Below are 17,965 nucleotides of genomic sequence, written 5' to 3' on the forward strand. Positions count from 1 at the left end.
CTAAATATTAAATTAGTGGCCGTTTTCCTACCGTGATGTTGCCCATGACGCCCTCTCTGCGTGTAATAAGGAGGGATATTTTGAGTGGTCCTTCGCTGTCAGAAGGCTCACTGTAAATGCGCTCTTTCAGGTCCTGTTCTGTGAACTGCACTATGCCATTAGGGTCTCCAAACTTCTCAATCTAGAGAACGCATACGTTGTACACCATTGCTAAAATGATACATTGCTGTATTTACAGTTTACTTTTTTGCATTTAAGATGTCATCACTTTCTGTGCTGAGCAGGACGAGGACGTACCGTGAGTGCGATCGATCCTGCTCTGGGATCAACACCCATCTCTCCGGAGAGGATACTGAGCATGACAATGAATTTCTCTGTGACTTCCACCTCACCATGAGGCAGTATCTTCAACTCAATGCTGCGTACACCCCCTTCCCCGTCTCTGTAACTAAACGTCCCGTTCACTGGTTCACCAATGTCTGTGTTTACTGATGGTAAAACCTCATTTGAGTTTGGACCTAGTATCTGCCATGTTACCTGAGGGAGACAACAGAGGAAGAGGAAATGGCACAAGCGGACACATTGAAACCATGGTGATTGCTTTAAGACCGCACAGGAAGTCACCTAAAATGGCATCAAAAATCTTACCTAATGCCATTTGTAAATATTGTAAAAAAAAAAAAAAAAAAACAGGGTCCCACTTTATATTAGGTGGCCTTAACTACTATGTACTTAAATTTAATTTAATAATTTGATACACTGCACTTATTGTGTACATTTAAAAATACCTATATGTAGTTTCATCTGTAATAGCATTTATAATTACACTGTTGATCCATCCCTTATACCTTAACCCACACTTAAACCTACCCATACCACCAAACATGTCCCTTACCTTACCTGTATCCCACCTCAATAGCAGCAAAAGTGTTTTGCAATAGAATATGAACACAATAAGTACATTGTACATATTTTTTGTTGTAAGTACGCAGTAGTTAAGGCCACCTAAAATAAAGTGCGATTAAAACAGTTCTGAGCCTTGTCGCTTCTTTTCATTAAAATTAGTTAAATTTAAAGCTTTTAGACACATCTTTAAAGAAAAATAAACTTAATACTAAAATAAAATAAAATAATACTGGCCACCACTGCTTTGAAGCCAGTTTTGAGAGAATAAAAAAATACAAATCAAAATCTTGCTACAGGAAAAAAGGGGGAACCCCAAATCTAGCAGAAAAAAATATTTTGGTATTATTTTCCAGATAAAATGATCAACATTATCACTGTTAAATCAACTCTTGAAAAATGACTGCAAAAAATCCTTTTGTCTATTTTCCTAACTAAAATGTAAAATGAAGGTCTGTACTGATCACCTCACAGATCATGTTCTGATCTATCAAAATATTCTATAATCCTTATTTACCACATTTTTAATTACACACAAATCAATGGAAAAATCCAGTTTAGGGTCTGTCTGTCCTTCAAGTGCTGCCTCGCATGTAAAAAAAATTAAATTATATTTTATGGGTCTGGAAGTGTGAGGTCATAGTCTAGACAGGGCTCACCGTGGCGTCTCCCAGCAGCCCGTCCACTCTCTCTACATACAGGGTCAGTCTGAGGGTACTGTTTGGGTTTGGAATGGTGATGGCGCTTTGGTTGATGAATCGTACAACACCATTTGGCGAGTCACTCTTGGCAATTGTAATTCGTGCAATTAGCTGAGCTCCAAGTATGGCACCTCCTGTGGCAGCGGTGAGTTGCATCTCAAATATCTCATTAAATTCACTGGGTGGAAGAAAATAAATTATTAAATGAAATATGCTACAAGTTCACAAACCTCATCAACAATACAATATTCAACCACTCAACCAATATCCAATAAGAGCATGTATAGCAAGTTAACAAACCCCATCCTTACCTCTCTGTGTCATCCACTATGGAAACACTGATATAGCTGAGGGTTTGGCCATGCTCAAAGGTGACAGAGCCATTGAGCAGGATGTAATCTGAATCAGGTTGAGCAGTCAAACCTTTGGAGATAATCTCTGCTGTGACCTGCCCATAGGTTCCAACGCGCCTCAGTACAGGGATGGACAGAATTCCTACATCCTCCTCAACTGAGACATAAAAACAATTGGAGAGACTGACAACAACTATATGTATGAATCATGCACTTTTACATACCAGTGTTATTTTATTTATATACTAATATAATATTTAAAAATATTTATATATTTTTTTAATTTTATGTTTTTATAATTTTGCAATATGCTTCTGTCATTGTTACCCTTTTTAAAAATATTTATATTTAGTTTTTATTTCTATTTAATTCAATTTAAATTTAGTGTAATTCTTTAGATGTTAAAATCATTCTAAGACAACTATTAAAAGTTAACTCTCAAAATAAATCTCTGTTTTTCATGTTCATACTGTACATGATAATGTTGTGATGTCTAAATTTACTTGTAACAATTAAAACTAATAATTGTATTAAAACCAAAATTTAAAAAAATAATAATTAAAAAAATATATATATTTATTCTTTAAAATTGACCATTTATCGGTTGTCATCCATAAAATTAAAATAATTATTGGCCAGAAATTTACCAAAAAATGTTAAAATCTTTAAAAGATCTGAGGAAAAAAATAAGGAATGCATAAAAGTACCAGTGATGTTGACATATTTGGGGTCAAACTCCAGGATGCCCTCAGCATTGTCATTTTTCTGGATAATCACCATGAGGGAGGAGAGATTGCCAATAGCCGGAGGCTGGTCAATCTGTAGTCCGTACTCTTTCACTGTAAAATCCACTGAACTGAAAACAAAATGGAAAGACATTTGCAGTATGCATAAAAGTAGCTAGCTAATGCTATTTCAAGCTACCACATGACTTGTGTTTCAGAGTGCAGGCTGAACTCTACCTGGCATTCAGAAGCTCTACTAGTGTAATGTTGAGGAAAAACTCCTCTGGTCCTTCTGGAAGGTCATCATCGAGTATAGTCAGCATAATGACCCTTGAGCTCTCCCCAGGCCTGAAGAGCAGCCGACCAGAGGACTGTCCAAAATCCTGTCCACTGATCGCAGTTCTGCCTTCTGTGTGGAAACTGACCCACACGCTGCCAAACAGACCCATGGAGCGAACAATGGTCACGTTTACCTGGTAAGAGACAAGACGATGTTGGAGAATCAACTACCTTTGAGTGAGTTCACAGATATCACTATTCCCATCTCCTATAATTGATACTAGGAAAACTGTAATGATCAAAGCTAACTTTGCATAGCCAGAACTTACCCTGTTTGTCCAATTTTAAATTCAATACAGTCTTATTACCTCAGAACTACTCCATTATGCTAAATAAGCACACTGGGAAACCTTGGGCTCATTAATCGTGACACAAAGACTTTCATAAAGAAAACTTTCCAGTGTTTTTTTTGTCATTGGATCAATGGTTGCTAGGCTATTGCTTTATGGAAGTTTTAAAAAGTTTCAATGACTTTCCCAGTCAAGGGGACCAGGCAGTAACACATAGTCCTCTGGTTGTGGATTGTGTCTCATCAGTGCTAATGTCATGCAAGGGGTCTCACAGCTCTGTCCTCCTCAGTGGCACGCAAAGAGGCTTGGGAGAAGGAGAAGAGCCCATGGGGAAGGTCACTGGCAGCCATAGTGATGGTGGCAAGTTGTCTGTCAGGGTTGATTGCTGAGCCTGGGGTTAGAGAGCTCAGTCTTAGCTGATATACACGTCTTTCTTCTGGGATCTCATCATCCAGTGCCTGCAGGAACAGGGAGAGGGAATCAATTTCAATTGAGTTTTAAGAGTCTAAGAATTTTTTTATAGTTTACATGGGAAAAGTTTGGGGGTCAGTAAGATTTTATTTTATTTTTTAAAGAAATTAATACTTTTATTTAGCAAGGGTTGTTTAAACATGACACTAAAGCCATATCTAATCTTTTGAATTTTCTATTCATCAAAGAATCCTGAAAAAAGTATGATGGATCTTAAGTAAAACAACTGTTTTCAACTACAAAAAATGATTCTTGAGCAGCAAATCAGCATATTAGAATGATTTCTGAAGGATCATGTGACACTGAAGACTGGAGTAATGGCTGCAGAAAATTCGGCTTTGCCATCACAGGAATATATTACATTTTAACATTTATTAAAATAAAATTGTAATAATATTTCACAATATTACTGTTTTCACAGTATTACTGCATTGCTGTATTTTTTATCAAGTAAATGCAGCATTGGTCAGCGTAAGAGATTTTCAAAAACATTACATTTTTACCAACCCCAAACTTTAGAATGACCATGTGTATTTCTCATCTGTTTTACCATCAGCTGAAATGTAGCTGCAGACTGGCGGTCTTTCATGACAACTTTGCCAGAGGTCTCCTCAAACTCTGTATCTGCAGCTGTGGTGATGTTCCAGAAGATCTCAATTTCACCAAAGATGCCTGGGCCTCTTACGAGACTGCAATTGATAGGACACAATTAATCTTCAGATTAGGCCAGTATTTCGGAAATACATTTTGGTATTTTTGTTTGTGAATTCTGTTTGGTGACGCCAATGGTGAAGAAATTAAAGATCCAGTAACCTCTGTTGGTTGGAGAAGGTGAGAAGTTTACCTGACCAGAGCTGTTCCATTGTAATTGTCTCTTGGCTCGCCAATCAAAACATTTCTGCTGGAATCAGCTATTCCTACAGTTCCCAGGGCACCCATATCAGCTTGAATAACAACTGTGGCAATACCTGATGGAAAGAAAAAGTAATTGCTGTAAAAAGACGGCCTGTTAAAAAAAGACACAATACATACTAAAATATCCTGACCTATGAAAAAGAGAAACATTAACATTCGTAAGAGAAACACCGCAAAAGTGCAAATAGTGAAATGTTTGAAGACAAGAAACAATAACTGTTTCCCAGATGTTAACAATAGTGATAATATGCTGACAAACCTCTAACTGGATCAATGACAGGCTCATTCTTTGGAGAGAGCAGCTGGAGGGTGAATCTCTCCTCTCCCTCCAGAACAGCATCGGCCAAAGCCTGAACCACCAGAGTTTTCTTTGACTCAGTCTACAAACAATAAAACAATTTAACAACTGTGATTATCTCACTGTGGGATATGTAAACGTGCTGTTCAATTAATTTAAGGGATAATTCACACAAATGAAAATTCTGTCATTAATTACTCACCCTCAAGTTATTCTAAACCCATAAGACTTTCGTTCATCTTCGGAACACAAATTAAGATAGTTTAGATGAAATCCGAGAGCTTTCAGACCCTCCACGAGAGTACCACCACGAATCCGTGTGGTGCTGTTTATGTAGAACGTGCTGCGCCTTGTTTAGTTTTTTTGCACACAAAAACTATTCTCGTAGCTTCATAAAATTACGGTTGAACCACTGATGTGACATAAACTATTTTAACGATGTCCTTACTACCTTTCTGTGCCTTGACCATGATAGTTCCCTTGCGTTCTATGGACGGTCAGAAAGCTCTCTGGTTTAATCAAAAATATCTTCATTTGTGTTCTGATGAACAAAGGTCTTACGGGTTTGGAATGACATTAATTAATAACAGAATTTTCATTTTTCGTTGAACTATCCCTTTAAGAGAATAGTCATATTCATATCAGTGGGGATTTCTTTAAGACTGCAAGGGAAGCTCGGCTTCCCCTATAATGTCAAAAAATTAATGGTCAAACATGTACTATTGTGTTAACATTTTATTGATTAAAAATGCGTTAGAACACGTTCATGTCGAAGACGAGTTCATTCAGAATCAGCTGCATATAGCAGGTGACTCGATTTCCTTCTCATATATTCCCGTAGCATCAGTGTATTTGCCTGTTGAAGCCCAGCGTCCATTGACTTCTATGGGGCTGCTTTGAACAGTTTTTTTCAGTGCATCAAAACTAGACGGTCATTGGATAAATGCTGCGATTATGTCCCGCCCCCGGACGCTCAGCGTCTCTGGGGGTGAATGGAGGAGTGGGCGGGGCTGGACTCCGGGCTTCTGCGTGATGATTGGAGGGTTTGTCGAAAGACTGCATCTCCTTTTGATTGACAGCGATTGTGTCCTATTTGAAGTCGCTGATGCTGAAGCTATTCGAGCCAGTGTTGCCAATTTAGCGACTTTTCAGACCACCCTAGCTACTTTTCAGACCACCCTAGCGACCTTTTTCCCCAAAAGTGACTAGCGACAAATCTAGCGACTGTTTTGACAAACCTTAGCGAGTCTCTGTGATCGCTGGTACTGCCGCAACGGCGCGTGAGTGAGCGCCGTTGCGTGTTCAGTGAGCGGCTGAGAGAAGCAGCGCGTTCAGTTCAAATAGATATTATGTTGCTTCTCTAATTTTACATGCAAATATAGCCGAAACCACAGCACATGAATTGTCTTGTCTTATCTTGTATGTATTATTTGATTTAATCAGACGACGGCTCGATTATAAATTAGGATTTTTGTGCATACTAACTTCTTGGGAGGGAGAGCTGGTTATGTATTCTTAAAGGGCTGCGTTTCAGTCACTATTTCATATTTATCCCGTTGACTGACAACATAAACAGTAAATATATAAAGGAAAACAGTTTTATTGAGAATTTGGCTGCATTAAAATACAGTATGAGCACAGAGAGACAAACAAATGTAAAAGGCAATATGACGCGATGACCTAATGAATATGCCAATTAGCGCATGACGTCATCTGGCGACATTTAGCGACTTTTCAAACTGGCTTTAGCTACTTTCCATCGAAAGAAGTTGGCAAGACTGATTCGAGCTCAGTCCCATAGTGGACTTTGCAAGTGTAGTCAAAAGACAAACTGCTGCAACCTATTTCTTGATATTTGCTTGGCGAAATTGCTGGCCAATTTTCATTTTACATTTCACACAATTATACACCACATTCCTTGTTTCAGTTTAACCTAATTCCCACATTTCCTCCATCAAGTTTAATGTTTTTTTTAGATCGTTTGTTCATTCATTCATTCATACAGTAGGCCAGGCGGTGAACTAGCCAGCTAGCAAACTGCACACGATGGCAGCATTTACGTATAAATAAATGGACAATTTTTATGATGTAGGCCGAAAATGAGCTTCCCCTCTTTGAAAGACCAGCAGCCGCCACTGATTCATATTCACCACCCATACTTACTCCATTAAAAATGAGAGTTCCATTACGAGGGCTTAGGTCATCTCTGCCCTCTTCCTGCAGAAGCCATATCAAATGCACCACTCCTTCACCTCCTGAGCTACGCACTACGGTCAGTGTAGCTATAGAAGCTGGGTCATTTAGGAACCGAGGCTCAGATACAGAGACCTGGGGAAAGATAAAGCATGTTACTATGGTCCATATTTTCAGTCGAGCTGATTATGGCTTTTATAAAGTAACCTAAAAGGTATCAGAACCTAATGGCATTAGTTAAACTAAGTAAACACTGTGTTGCATCTTACCAAATAAAGTTTAAGAAATACAAAAAAGAAGTTCAAATAAAAAGTTACTTTAGAGTTAATACAGATATGACTCCAATATCCAGAGTGGACCACTCACAGAGCATATAAATGTAAGATTATGCAACTATCACAAGAATAACAATTAAAACATAGGCTAGGCTGCAAAATGGTAATATAAAACTAATATTTATAGATATTATTTACCATTAGCTCTTCAAACCCGAACCGACCAAAAGGTGAATCATTGGCCGGGATGCTGATTACCACAGCTGTCTCGTCCCCCAACCTTGCACCTCCAATGACTCGAACCAGTTTCACCATAAACGTCTCTGTGGACTCCACAACTGTGTCATCAATAATGGTGATCTCAATATAAGCCACTGCCTGTTAAAGAAAAGAGTTCACATTATTCATTCTTGTTCTATGTTCCACTTCAGCTTTTTACAGACATTTCCAACAAAACAATCTGGCAAAACACACCATAATTTGCTGAATCAACTACTTCAAAATAGCTACAGTAGAGACATATTAAATTAAAAAAATATATATTTCTGATGTTAATCTTTACCTGTCCATCTTGAATGGTAAGGTTTCCAGAGGAAGGACTAAAATCTTCAGTGTTGGCTGTGACTGTTTGCGCCTCCCAGTAAAGCACCAGTCTACCAGATCTACCGGCCATTCGCATGACAGCCAAGCGAAGGATGTTTCCAGGTGATGGTACCTCAAATGCCAGCACTGCCCCAGAAACATCCTAAAAAACAAGGGATTGTCAAAGGGTGTTCATTCTTCATTCATAATAAAATTGGTACAAAAACATAATTAAAGAGAATTAATTGTAAATCAACCTTAGAGACATTAAAACTAAGGACTCCTCTTGGATCATCATTCTCTTGGATGGTGACCTCAGCTATCTCCAGACCAGGTCTCCTCACACTGGGCTGAGCTGCAGCTGTGTCTCCACCCAAAAGTTCAACTCTAGTGATGTTTACAAGGAATGTCTCAGCCAGTTCAGGAATATCATCCTAAAAGCAAACACACATACCGTATACCATCCAGGGATTAATCCAATTTTAATCCTTACCTGCATGCATATCACATACTGCATAAGTTAAAACCCCTTAGAGACCTCATACATCTTAACATAAGGAATAATTTCTTTAGCAGATTTTATGAAGCATCCAAAAAGCTTCAGTACAATTCATTCTAAGAACATGCTGATTTATGTCAGTAGTCTGAGTCATAAACTTTCAGCCCAAACAAATTCAACATGTGGTTTTTGAGGCTGGACAATATGCAAAAATGTCTAACGACCACTGCAATTTGCAAGGCACAATCTATTCCAGGAACAAACAGAAAATAATAAAATAAAGTGGCGTTTCTGTGGTGGTGATAGTAACTGGCGGTTGGCTTGTGCTGTATGAGGTCAATCTGTCTCCTCATCAGCCTCAGCATAGTGTGTCCTCAGACTGAGTGACCTGAGACTAACTGGGAATGTCTTTTGCAAGACGATTCATGTATTCATTCATATATTCTGGCAGCATTTACTTAATCTAAACTACAGTAAAAACATAATATAACATAATATTGTGAAATATTATCACAATTCAAAATAGCCCTTTTATGTTGTAATATATTTAAAAATGTAATTTCGTCCTGTGATTGCACAGCTGAATTTTCCTCAAATAAATATTTAGCTACAAATTTAAGTAATCAGTAAATTACGTAATCAGGGTTTAAACCTACATATTTTAAATCACCAACACGCATTTTCAACCACTACTGTGACTTGTTTACTAGGAATCAATTTAACATTCTGAAGATCTTTATTATATGGCATCTCAGTGAAGCAGTCAGATTAGATGGGTTGTAATACTCACCGGCAAGATGGTAAGAGATACCAAAATAACAGTAGCATTCTCTTTCATGATGACTGTGGCTTCTTTGGCTACATAGTCAGTTCCCTCACTAGCCTGATTAACAGGTGGCAGGTGGAAGGCTGCTTTGGTGGTGTAGTAAACTAATACATCCCTTGATGCTCCTTGATCTCTCACAATACTTAGTGTAATGTTGCTTGGGCTCTCTGAAGTGAAGGAAATACAAATTTTAAATAATTACATCAGTGTATTTCAATATATTCAATATTTTCATTTTGTAATGAATGGGGCAATTATGTTAAAACAAAAACAACAAAAAAACGAAATTCCTAAACTAATTCCAAGACTAAGCATATGACTAGGAAATATGTACATATTTCTTATCAGTAATTTGGATTACAGGAAATGTTGACATGTTGACTTAATATTGTGGTAGTACACCACGGCAATGTTTTTTGTCTATCTTAACCATTCAAATGCTGTTCATTATATTGTTGTGCTTATAATAAGTTCAAATGAGACAAAGTTAAGCACAAATGGATTACTTTGAGGTTCTGGCGTAATGAAGTACTGGGAATCGAGGTGCCAGCCAATGACACCGTAGGGTGAACCATTCGCTCTAATAGTGAGGTCTGCTTGTGCACGCTGAGGGTCGATCATGGCTCCTCTGGATTCCTCAGTTATCCCAATCGTTATGACCTTGGTCAGGACAATGGCGACTTTTTCTGCCAACTCTGGAATATCATCAGCTAATACATTCAGTGAGATGGTAGCAAGAGCCTGGCTTTCAGAAAATGTCACCTACATGGAAAACAGATGGAGAGGGTGTAAAGAGGTCTGTAATTCATAGTACATTGTGGTTATATCATATGTTGACATTTTGTTGTCCCAATTGGGAGGTTTATATAATAGGTTTGAATAACAGGTTCTTTAAATAGTACAATGTTTTTGTAAACAGTTGCTTGAGCATTTTAATTACAAATGTAACTGCTACAAATGGCAGCTTATAGTTAGAGTTGTGATTTTGGACTGGAATGACAGTGCAATACAAAATGTACTATTTAAAACATGCAGTTTGGTCAAATATTATAACTAAAATAATTACAAAACAGAAAGCAGCAGTTCTCACCACTCCTGAAGTGGGAAAAATGTCATCCAGACTACCATAGGCACTCCAGTGTACTGTTAGTCTGCCAAACCTGCCTCTCCTCCTCTCAATGCTCAGAGATACAGGGTTATCATCCTCCAACTCATCCACCTCCCGCATTAAAGAGTTCTGTATATAAATATATATGTGCACCAACATCTTCAGTAAGTAAAATGTTCAGTCTTTGAATTTAAATTTGACAATACTTCATATTTACACTATTAAAGATCATGCCATGACATTGGGTTTTTTGAGCTGTATATTCAGCTAACAGCATCTGTGCAGATAACAGCATCTGTGAAGCACACAATGTATTCTGATCGTTATACCTGTGCAAAGCTTATAATCCCATAAGCATCATCATTAGCTGGAATGAACAAGGTCACTTGACCACGAAAGCCAATTTCTGCCCCTCCTTTGGGGTTCTTCAGGCTGACACGAAAATGCTCTTCCTCCTCAGGAACATCATCATCAATCACATTCACTGCTATTTCTAGCTCACGGACACCAGGTTGGAAAAACAGCTCTCCTGAACTGAGGATAAGAGAAGGAAATATCAATGACCATCAGCATTAGACTGCTAGAAAAGGTATATACAGTAATAATAATAAGAATAATAATATTAATAATAATGACAAACATTTAAATATAGAAATCAAACTTTTTTTTGTTAGGAATGGTAACATACTTGTGGATGAAGTCAGATTGGTTGGACACTGAGGTCAGCTCATATACAACAGAGCTTGATTCTCCACTGGCTATGATAAGACTCTTGGTAGAATTGAAAGAAGGAATAGGAAGGTACAGGAATTCTTGTGCAGACGGAGACTTCAGTACTTCAGCAAACTGCCTCAGATCTGACCTCCATGAGTACAAGGCTGAACCTCTTAGACCCGCAAGCAACAGGTTAGCTAAGACACAAAGAAACTTGTCAATCTAATTTCTCAGTACAGATGGTTTTGCTGTATATGATACTGTAAATGACAAGAAGCCTACACACTAGATATGTTTGCAAGGCAAACAAATAGTTAAATATATAAGTGAGACAAGACAAATCTAAATTTTTGCAAACAAAATGACTGTGCTATATTATTTTGTGCAAGTGATACTTTTTTTTCAGGAATCAAAAATAAAGTTCAAAAGAACTACAGAGCAGAATAGAACAGGGGGGGGGGAATCTATTTAAAAGTATTTAATATAACTTTTGATTTAATGCATCCTTAATAATAATAATCCTGCATTATTTTTTTTAAGAAAAAAATATATAAATAAATACATTAATAAATGGCACTGTTGAATGGTGGTGTACATGCAAGAAAGAAACAGTCTGTACATTATCCATAACCCAACCCATAACCAGACCCCAACCATTTTTGAGGAATATCAATACAATTCTGTTTCGCAAGTGCTATTATTATTGCATGCAAATTAAAATACCAATAAACTAAGGCATATAATTTTGGTAAAGATTAAATATGGGTAAAAATACGCTCAACAGTGGAAACACACTAAATTTGATTTTATTTAAACAGACTGCACGATATTGTCTGGCAACTCACATATTCTGGAAGGAGGGGTAAAGGGGTGGACTGAAAAGAGGCCTGGAAACGGGATGGACTGTGTCTGCTGGAAGAAGTTTTGCTGAGAACCCCACATAAACACTTCACATGTTGAGCTTGGACCTTTTCATGGTGAATAATAAAGACAATGTGAACGTTAGATACTGATACAGGGGAGCAATGCTCATTTCACGATCACAGTGTCAAAACATCTTCAAATTTAAAATACTCTTGGACTGCAACAGTGCTACTGACTGTATATGATACCTTCAGTAACGACGAGGAGGAATGTATCTCCTCCCATCTGAAATGATTCCACTTGCTTGACTCGAGCACTGACTTCTAAGGTTTGAGGGTTTTGGAAACGTCCATTAGTCCACTGGTATATCAAACATGCCGATGACGTCCTGTTCCTGCACACAGCCAGGTGCTGTACATTGCTGCTGCCTCGTCTGAAGGGTACGGTTGTGGTAATGTCTTGCAAGTCAAGACTTTGATGAAGAGAGAATGAGCCTCCATCCCACACAAAAATCTTAAGACAAGAGTGGATTGATCTCAATAAAGTATTTCTTACTAATGCTTCCAACTAGAACTCCATGTTTGTATTTTACATGTCAGATTGAGTTTACCTCACTAGAAGCAATCAAATATTGCTGGAGCTCAGTGGAGAAGTGTTTAACGCTAAAACTGTTCACAGTAAGAGTCTGCTCCTAAAAAAGGGGACAACATTGAACAAATACACTGCATTAGAAAATACAAATCTGACCATAGTGAGATGAATCACAAGTCTATGGGTATCACAGGATAAGCACAAATACAGCTGTTGTCGATGGCAGCTAAATAAAAAGATAAACTGGCAGCATACTAACTTGAGTGAGGTTGAGGTCTGCCTGAAGGCGAAATAAACTGATTGTTGCAGTTAATGATACAGTGCTGTGTGCATGGGAAACTGCCACATAGCTCGAGCCATTTACTGTAAAACCCACACAAGAGCTGGGATTCTGGATGCTGACAAACTATGAGAAACAGAATGAAAGGGATAAAAAGGAATAAAGAAGTGAAGAAAGAAAATAAAAACAAAAACAAACAAATAAAAATAATACTTATTGTCTTGCATTGACAAGGTATGATGAATAATTACAATCTTAAAAAATATAAATACATTTCAAAATAAAAAATAAATACACAAATTAATATAACTTAATTACAAAAAAGGATGTTAAAATTAGTTCAGATTAATCAATTAATCAACCAATCTTTGCCTGAACTTCATATGATATTGGTCCACAAATTGCAAATGGGTTTTCTTAACATTAAATAAAACTGTAAATTTTACCCAAACATATTGTTTGTTAAAAACTAAAACGAACTAAATTCACACCGTATGATTATATGTATAACATTATAGTGAATACAATTTTGTTGCATTAGCTGATATAGTTATGGAAACTGAACAAGTATTAAAATTTTGAGTGCATTTTTTGAGTGCACTTCAACCAAAACACAGAGCATTGAGCTTTTTTTTGTCCTTTTATGCCTTTTTTATAAGATAGGACAATATATCTTAAATGGGAAACAACTGGTATTACAGAGGGGAACAGAACAGGCAAAGGAGTTCACATACAACGTGCTTTAACTGAATTCAGAGCATACCTCCACAGGTACTAAGACACCCTGCCATTTGTAGAGCACAGCGTTGTTCTGAGCTGGACCTCTGAGCAGCCTCAGGACCACAGCAGAGTCTTCACTGTGCACTGCACACCAGACTGACGCCAAGCTATCCCTGACAGACTGATACACAGCCAACACTGGCTGTTCTCCTCCTACAAATACATTAAACAATCTGTGGTCAAACAGTTTTTGTTTACACCAAAATAAACTTAGTGGTGTCATTTCTTACTCATGCCAAATGCTGTTCCTGAACGGGTCTCCCATTCCACGCTGACGGCTGACTCCAACCCATTACTGCGAGATACAGTCAGGTACACCGTACCACCATGCTCCTCCACTGTCAAGGTGTCTAGAGTCCTGGACAATACACAAATACAGTAGAAGCAGGGGTTGTATGGGTCTAACAAGCTTGTTTAGAACAGACTATGAATGTACCTATTAAATGATGGTGATATTCTGAAGAGTCCTAGAGGAGCCTGATTCTGCAGTACAGTGATGAATGTCTGCAGTGAGTCTCCCAGCCGAGCACCTCCAGTAGGGTTGGACAGAGTCACTGTGAATGTCTCATTCATTTCTGGCTCAGCATCCAGAACAGCCCAGATCTCCAAAGTCTAAAAGACAAATATAAGACTATTTTCTTTGACAAAACACTAGTTCCTACATGTATTTTCTCAGCTTATACAGACCGGGTTCTGTCATTATGCTTGACTAACTATTTCATAAAATTTTATTTGCTCAGTAAGATCTTTTTATACTGTACCTTGAATCTAACTCCATCCTCAAGTACCACAAAGCCAGAGGAAGGTGTGAGATCATCAGTGTACAGGGATCCATTGACATCAGTGATTGTGAACTGGACCGTCACTGTACCAAATACACCCTGAGGAGGGTCTCGTATGATGTAGAGGTTGGCTACACTCTCCCCCAGACCTGACACAGAGGTGGGCTCCCTCAGCAGGAAATGTTCGCTGTTATTGAAGGATATTATTCCATGGCCATCGTCATTGGCCAGAATAGTCACGGTAGCTGTGAAAACACATTAGAGAGAAATTATACTGCACTGATCATGGACGATCATGAATGTTCAGTGTCTCCCAGCATCCCAGACCTGTAGTGTTCTCTCCCAGCTGCAGCCCTGCCGATGGATTTGCTAGAATTAACTGAAAGATCTCATCCCCTTCAGGAATGGCATCATCTAAAATCTGGACTTCGATAAACTTGTGCCGTTCTCCATCCACAAAATGGATCATCTGTGTAGGTATATATTGTCAATAATTATTAACAACACATGCTGAATAATTAATTATATTTAAAACTAGAAAGAATGTGTGTGACTCACAGATGGGGTAGCATTGAAATCCAGACCCAACTGAGCCTCAAGATTCTGGGCATAGAAGAACAGGGACACATTTCCATACGTCCCAGCATCACGGTATGCCACCAAAGTTAACACGCCAATTGTCTCATTTATCACATAGCTGAGGAGAAAATACATACATTACCAAAAGATTTTTACTCAGAATTAAAGTGAAAGATACCATGGTTCACATTAGTTGAAAAAAAAAGACAAAAAAGACAGAAATACTCTATGTTTTGCCAGCCAATGATCCCTCGGATTCCATCATTAGCATTAATGCTGATCTCTGCTACAAGGCCTTCAATATCTGGAAAGACAGGAATACATCATAAAAATTAAATTAAATAAAATAGTTTAAGGTTAAGGATTATGGGCAATGGAAGCATGTTTTGGGTTTTAGGAAAAACACAATAAAAAACAAGGTAATTTGCCACATTAAAAATCATCTACTAAAAAAAAACAAAAAAAACAAAAAAACACTAATAGTCTTCTACCAACAGTCTTCACAAATCACTGATTACAAGCGAGGAGTGCAGAGTGTCTTTGGGAATGATAGAGCTCAGACTGCTGTGAGCTGCCAGTTATATTGTCAGTTATCAGAATCAAACACAGATTCTAGTAATAAAATGTCACTGACAACATGACAATAAGCACAAAGCACTAGAGCATATCAAGCACAGGTGTGGATCCCATTACCTTTCAATGTATAGTAAATCTCTATGAAAGAATGCAACAGGATTCAAGTTAAAGAAGAAAGTATATTTGAAAGAAGAACCTAAAACCTAATTAAATGTGACTCATTTAACATAGAAAAGTGAAAAGCAATCTGCTTAATTGTCTAATCATCTTACTTAGTTTAGGGGCAGTTGGGAGGGTGGTTATGAGGACAGCTGATGTTATATTGACTAAGAAAAACTCTTGCAGCTCAGGGATGTCATCCTGTTAACGACAAACAGAAATATATTTCTTGATTAATTCACTTATGGTTAATACAATTTGCCTGAGATTTAATTAGCATCTAAAAATAATTCTTAATTCATTAACATTAAAATGAAAACTGTAAGAATGTAGTCAATGTTAGATCAGCAGCATCATACATCTAAGATGGTGATGGGGATGGACACAGATGTCTGTCCATCCTGCATGATCACAGAACTGGAGACATGTCTGAAGTCCTGGCCTGGCTGGGCTAGAGCTCCCTCGGTCTGTCTGAGGTCCTGCAGAGAGCCCTGCACAGTCTCATAGCTGATATTTATAACACCTGTAGGGGAAAGTAGCAATATTTACATCCCCATACTCCAAGACAACACTTTGTTTGAGTGATTTTACAAGCGTAGCTAACCTGATGCACCAAACTCTCGGTTTAAGTAAATCCTGATGGTGGTGTCTTTCTCATCTGTGGTCACTTTTAAGGATGAAGGGGCAATGCTGAGCAAACCAAACGGCTCGTCACTAGCTTCCACGCTCACCACTGCTTCACGACCCTGAGCGTGCAGAGCTGCCATGCCTGTCTGGGTAACCCCTGAGAGAATTATGTTATTTAAAAAAAAGAATAAAGAATAGATTGTGCATAGAATAAGCACAACCTAAATACATCCTAAAGCATTCTTAAAATGTTAATTGAAATGGGAGTAAAAGCTAAGATCAAGCTGAAGTGTAGACTGTGAGTGATTAACAAATGAACAAGACAAGATAACAGCTAATGTTAACACTGTACAAATTCAAATTTTTTATCAGAAACTTTGACGTGTTTTCAAATGAAATATGTAAACATCCTTAAAACAAGATAATTTACCAGAGAAGCAAAACTGTGAAATATTAAGAGTAAATGAGAATAGTAAATCTTAGCGGCCTTGCTAAACATGGTAACATGACTTGCAATATACAGTACATTAAACTTTTGAGGAACTCATTCCTGTGTGTGTTTCTGATAAATACCTTTGGTTTGTATATTTGATAGGATAACTCTATACTCCTCTCTTTCTTCTGGTGTGGTATCCTCAAGTAGCCTCAACACTATAGTATTATTTAACATTCCCTGAAAGAGAAGTTGAGGCAGAACATTAATCGCTCATTGTCCTTTGAATTCACTAGTTAGATTTAAAAGTTTAAAAGAAACTCTCAAATAATCTGCTAAAGCAACATTTTTATTCATTACTTCAGAGAAAAACAGAGTTCCTGTGGTGTCTGTAAAAGTCATTGAGACTCGAGGGCCTTCGATCCTCCATTCCACTGTGACATTTCCAATAGCAGGAGTTGTTCTCTCCACCAGCAGAGACAAACTCTCACCTGTTGAATACAATGAACATCTAACCTTACTTATGAACCATTTTCTGGTATAATGAGACATGGATTTTGCACTGGGTTTATTGCCATTAATAAAACCTCAACAAACTTTACTTCAAGTAATACAACGCTCAACTGATTTAGAAGCTAATATTAATGAGATGTGTGTGAGGTCCTTTTCCTTGAACAGGGATATAGAATTCATGTCTCCTGTCATGCATGCACGGTGACACAAACCATCTTCCCTAATGTAGCAGCTGTTGCAGATCCCTCTTCTCTCATCGTATCTTTGTACTATGTTACTAGTTACTATGGAGCACAAACTGATGCCAAATTATCCAATTACAACATGTTTAAAATGCCTCTACACTTGCACATACCCATAACAGAAGTTAAATCATTTATGTTACTCTTAAAACGACTTCTGCTTGTTGAGAAATTGCACAAATAAATACATTATGATGATTTTTTAATTAAAAACCTGTTCACACCAGGGATGACTATAACCATAAGGTGTTGGAATCAGAATTATTTTAATTTTATGAATTTTTCTGATGAATGATAAAAACCATTGATGGATTGATTGAATGATTAAAAACCATTGATTGAGCATT

At 37.7% G+C, this 17,965-nt stretch overlaps 1 protein-coding gene across 1 annotated transcript in view; it reads right to left on the reverse strand.

The window, feature by feature from the left end:
- The window catches only part of LOC306871065 (adhesion G-protein coupled receptor V1), a gene marked incomplete at its 5' end in the record, with an annotated part of 106,684 nt that overhangs the window by 57,091 nt on the left and 31,628 nt on the right, over positions 1–17,965 (reverse strand). Inside the window, 35 exons of the mRNA XM_079418751.1 lie at positions 32–181; positions 298–537; positions 1,563–1,782; positions 1,916–2,114; positions 2,665–2,813; positions 2,920–3,155; positions 3,584–3,769; positions 4,333–4,471; positions 4,627–4,750; positions 4,957–5,077; positions 7,159–7,323; positions 7,662–7,841; positions 8,026–8,208; positions 8,303–8,479; positions 9,335–9,537; positions 9,877–10,132; positions 10,461–10,607; positions 10,808–11,012; positions 11,167–11,389; positions 12,038–12,160; positions 12,305–12,569; positions 12,667–12,747; positions 12,907–13,053; positions 13,691–13,860; positions 13,938–14,065; positions 14,144–14,319; positions 14,469–14,734; positions 14,817–14,958; positions 15,048–15,186; positions 15,294–15,372; positions 15,917–16,004; positions 16,163–16,326; positions 16,408–16,587; positions 17,004–17,103; positions 17,224–17,354. Coding sequence (XP_079274877.1) covers positions 32–181; positions 298–537; positions 1,563–1,782; positions 1,916–2,114; positions 2,665–2,813; positions 2,920–3,155; positions 3,584–3,769; positions 4,333–4,471; positions 4,627–4,750; positions 4,957–5,077; positions 7,159–7,323; positions 7,662–7,841; positions 8,026–8,208; positions 8,303–8,479; positions 9,335–9,537; positions 9,877–10,132; positions 10,461–10,607; positions 10,808–11,012; positions 11,167–11,389; positions 12,038–12,160; positions 12,305–12,569; positions 12,667–12,747; positions 12,907–13,053; positions 13,691–13,860; positions 13,938–14,065; positions 14,144–14,319; positions 14,469–14,734; positions 14,817–14,958; positions 15,048–15,186; positions 15,294–15,372; positions 15,917–16,004; positions 16,163–16,326; positions 16,408–16,587; positions 17,004–17,103; positions 17,224–17,354 — 5,882 coding nt within the window. The remainder of the gene's footprint in view (positions 1–31; positions 182–297; positions 538–1,562; positions 1,783–1,915; positions 2,115–2,664; positions 2,814–2,919; positions 3,156–3,583; positions 3,770–4,332; positions 4,472–4,626; positions 4,751–4,956; positions 5,078–7,158; positions 7,324–7,661; positions 7,842–8,025; positions 8,209–8,302; positions 8,480–9,334; positions 9,538–9,876; positions 10,133–10,460; positions 10,608–10,807; positions 11,013–11,166; positions 11,390–12,037; positions 12,161–12,304; positions 12,570–12,666; positions 12,748–12,906; positions 13,054–13,690; positions 13,861–13,937; positions 14,066–14,143; positions 14,320–14,468; positions 14,735–14,816; positions 14,959–15,047; positions 15,187–15,293; positions 15,373–15,916; positions 16,005–16,162; positions 16,327–16,407; positions 16,588–17,003; positions 17,104–17,223; positions 17,355–17,965) is intronic.

This window comes from Barbus barbus, assembly GCF_936440315.1.
Source record: "Barbus barbus genome assembly, chromosome: 6".
NCBI classification, from domain to species: domain Eukaryota; kingdom Metazoa; phylum Chordata; class Actinopteri; order Cypriniformes; family Cyprinidae; genus Barbus; species Barbus barbus.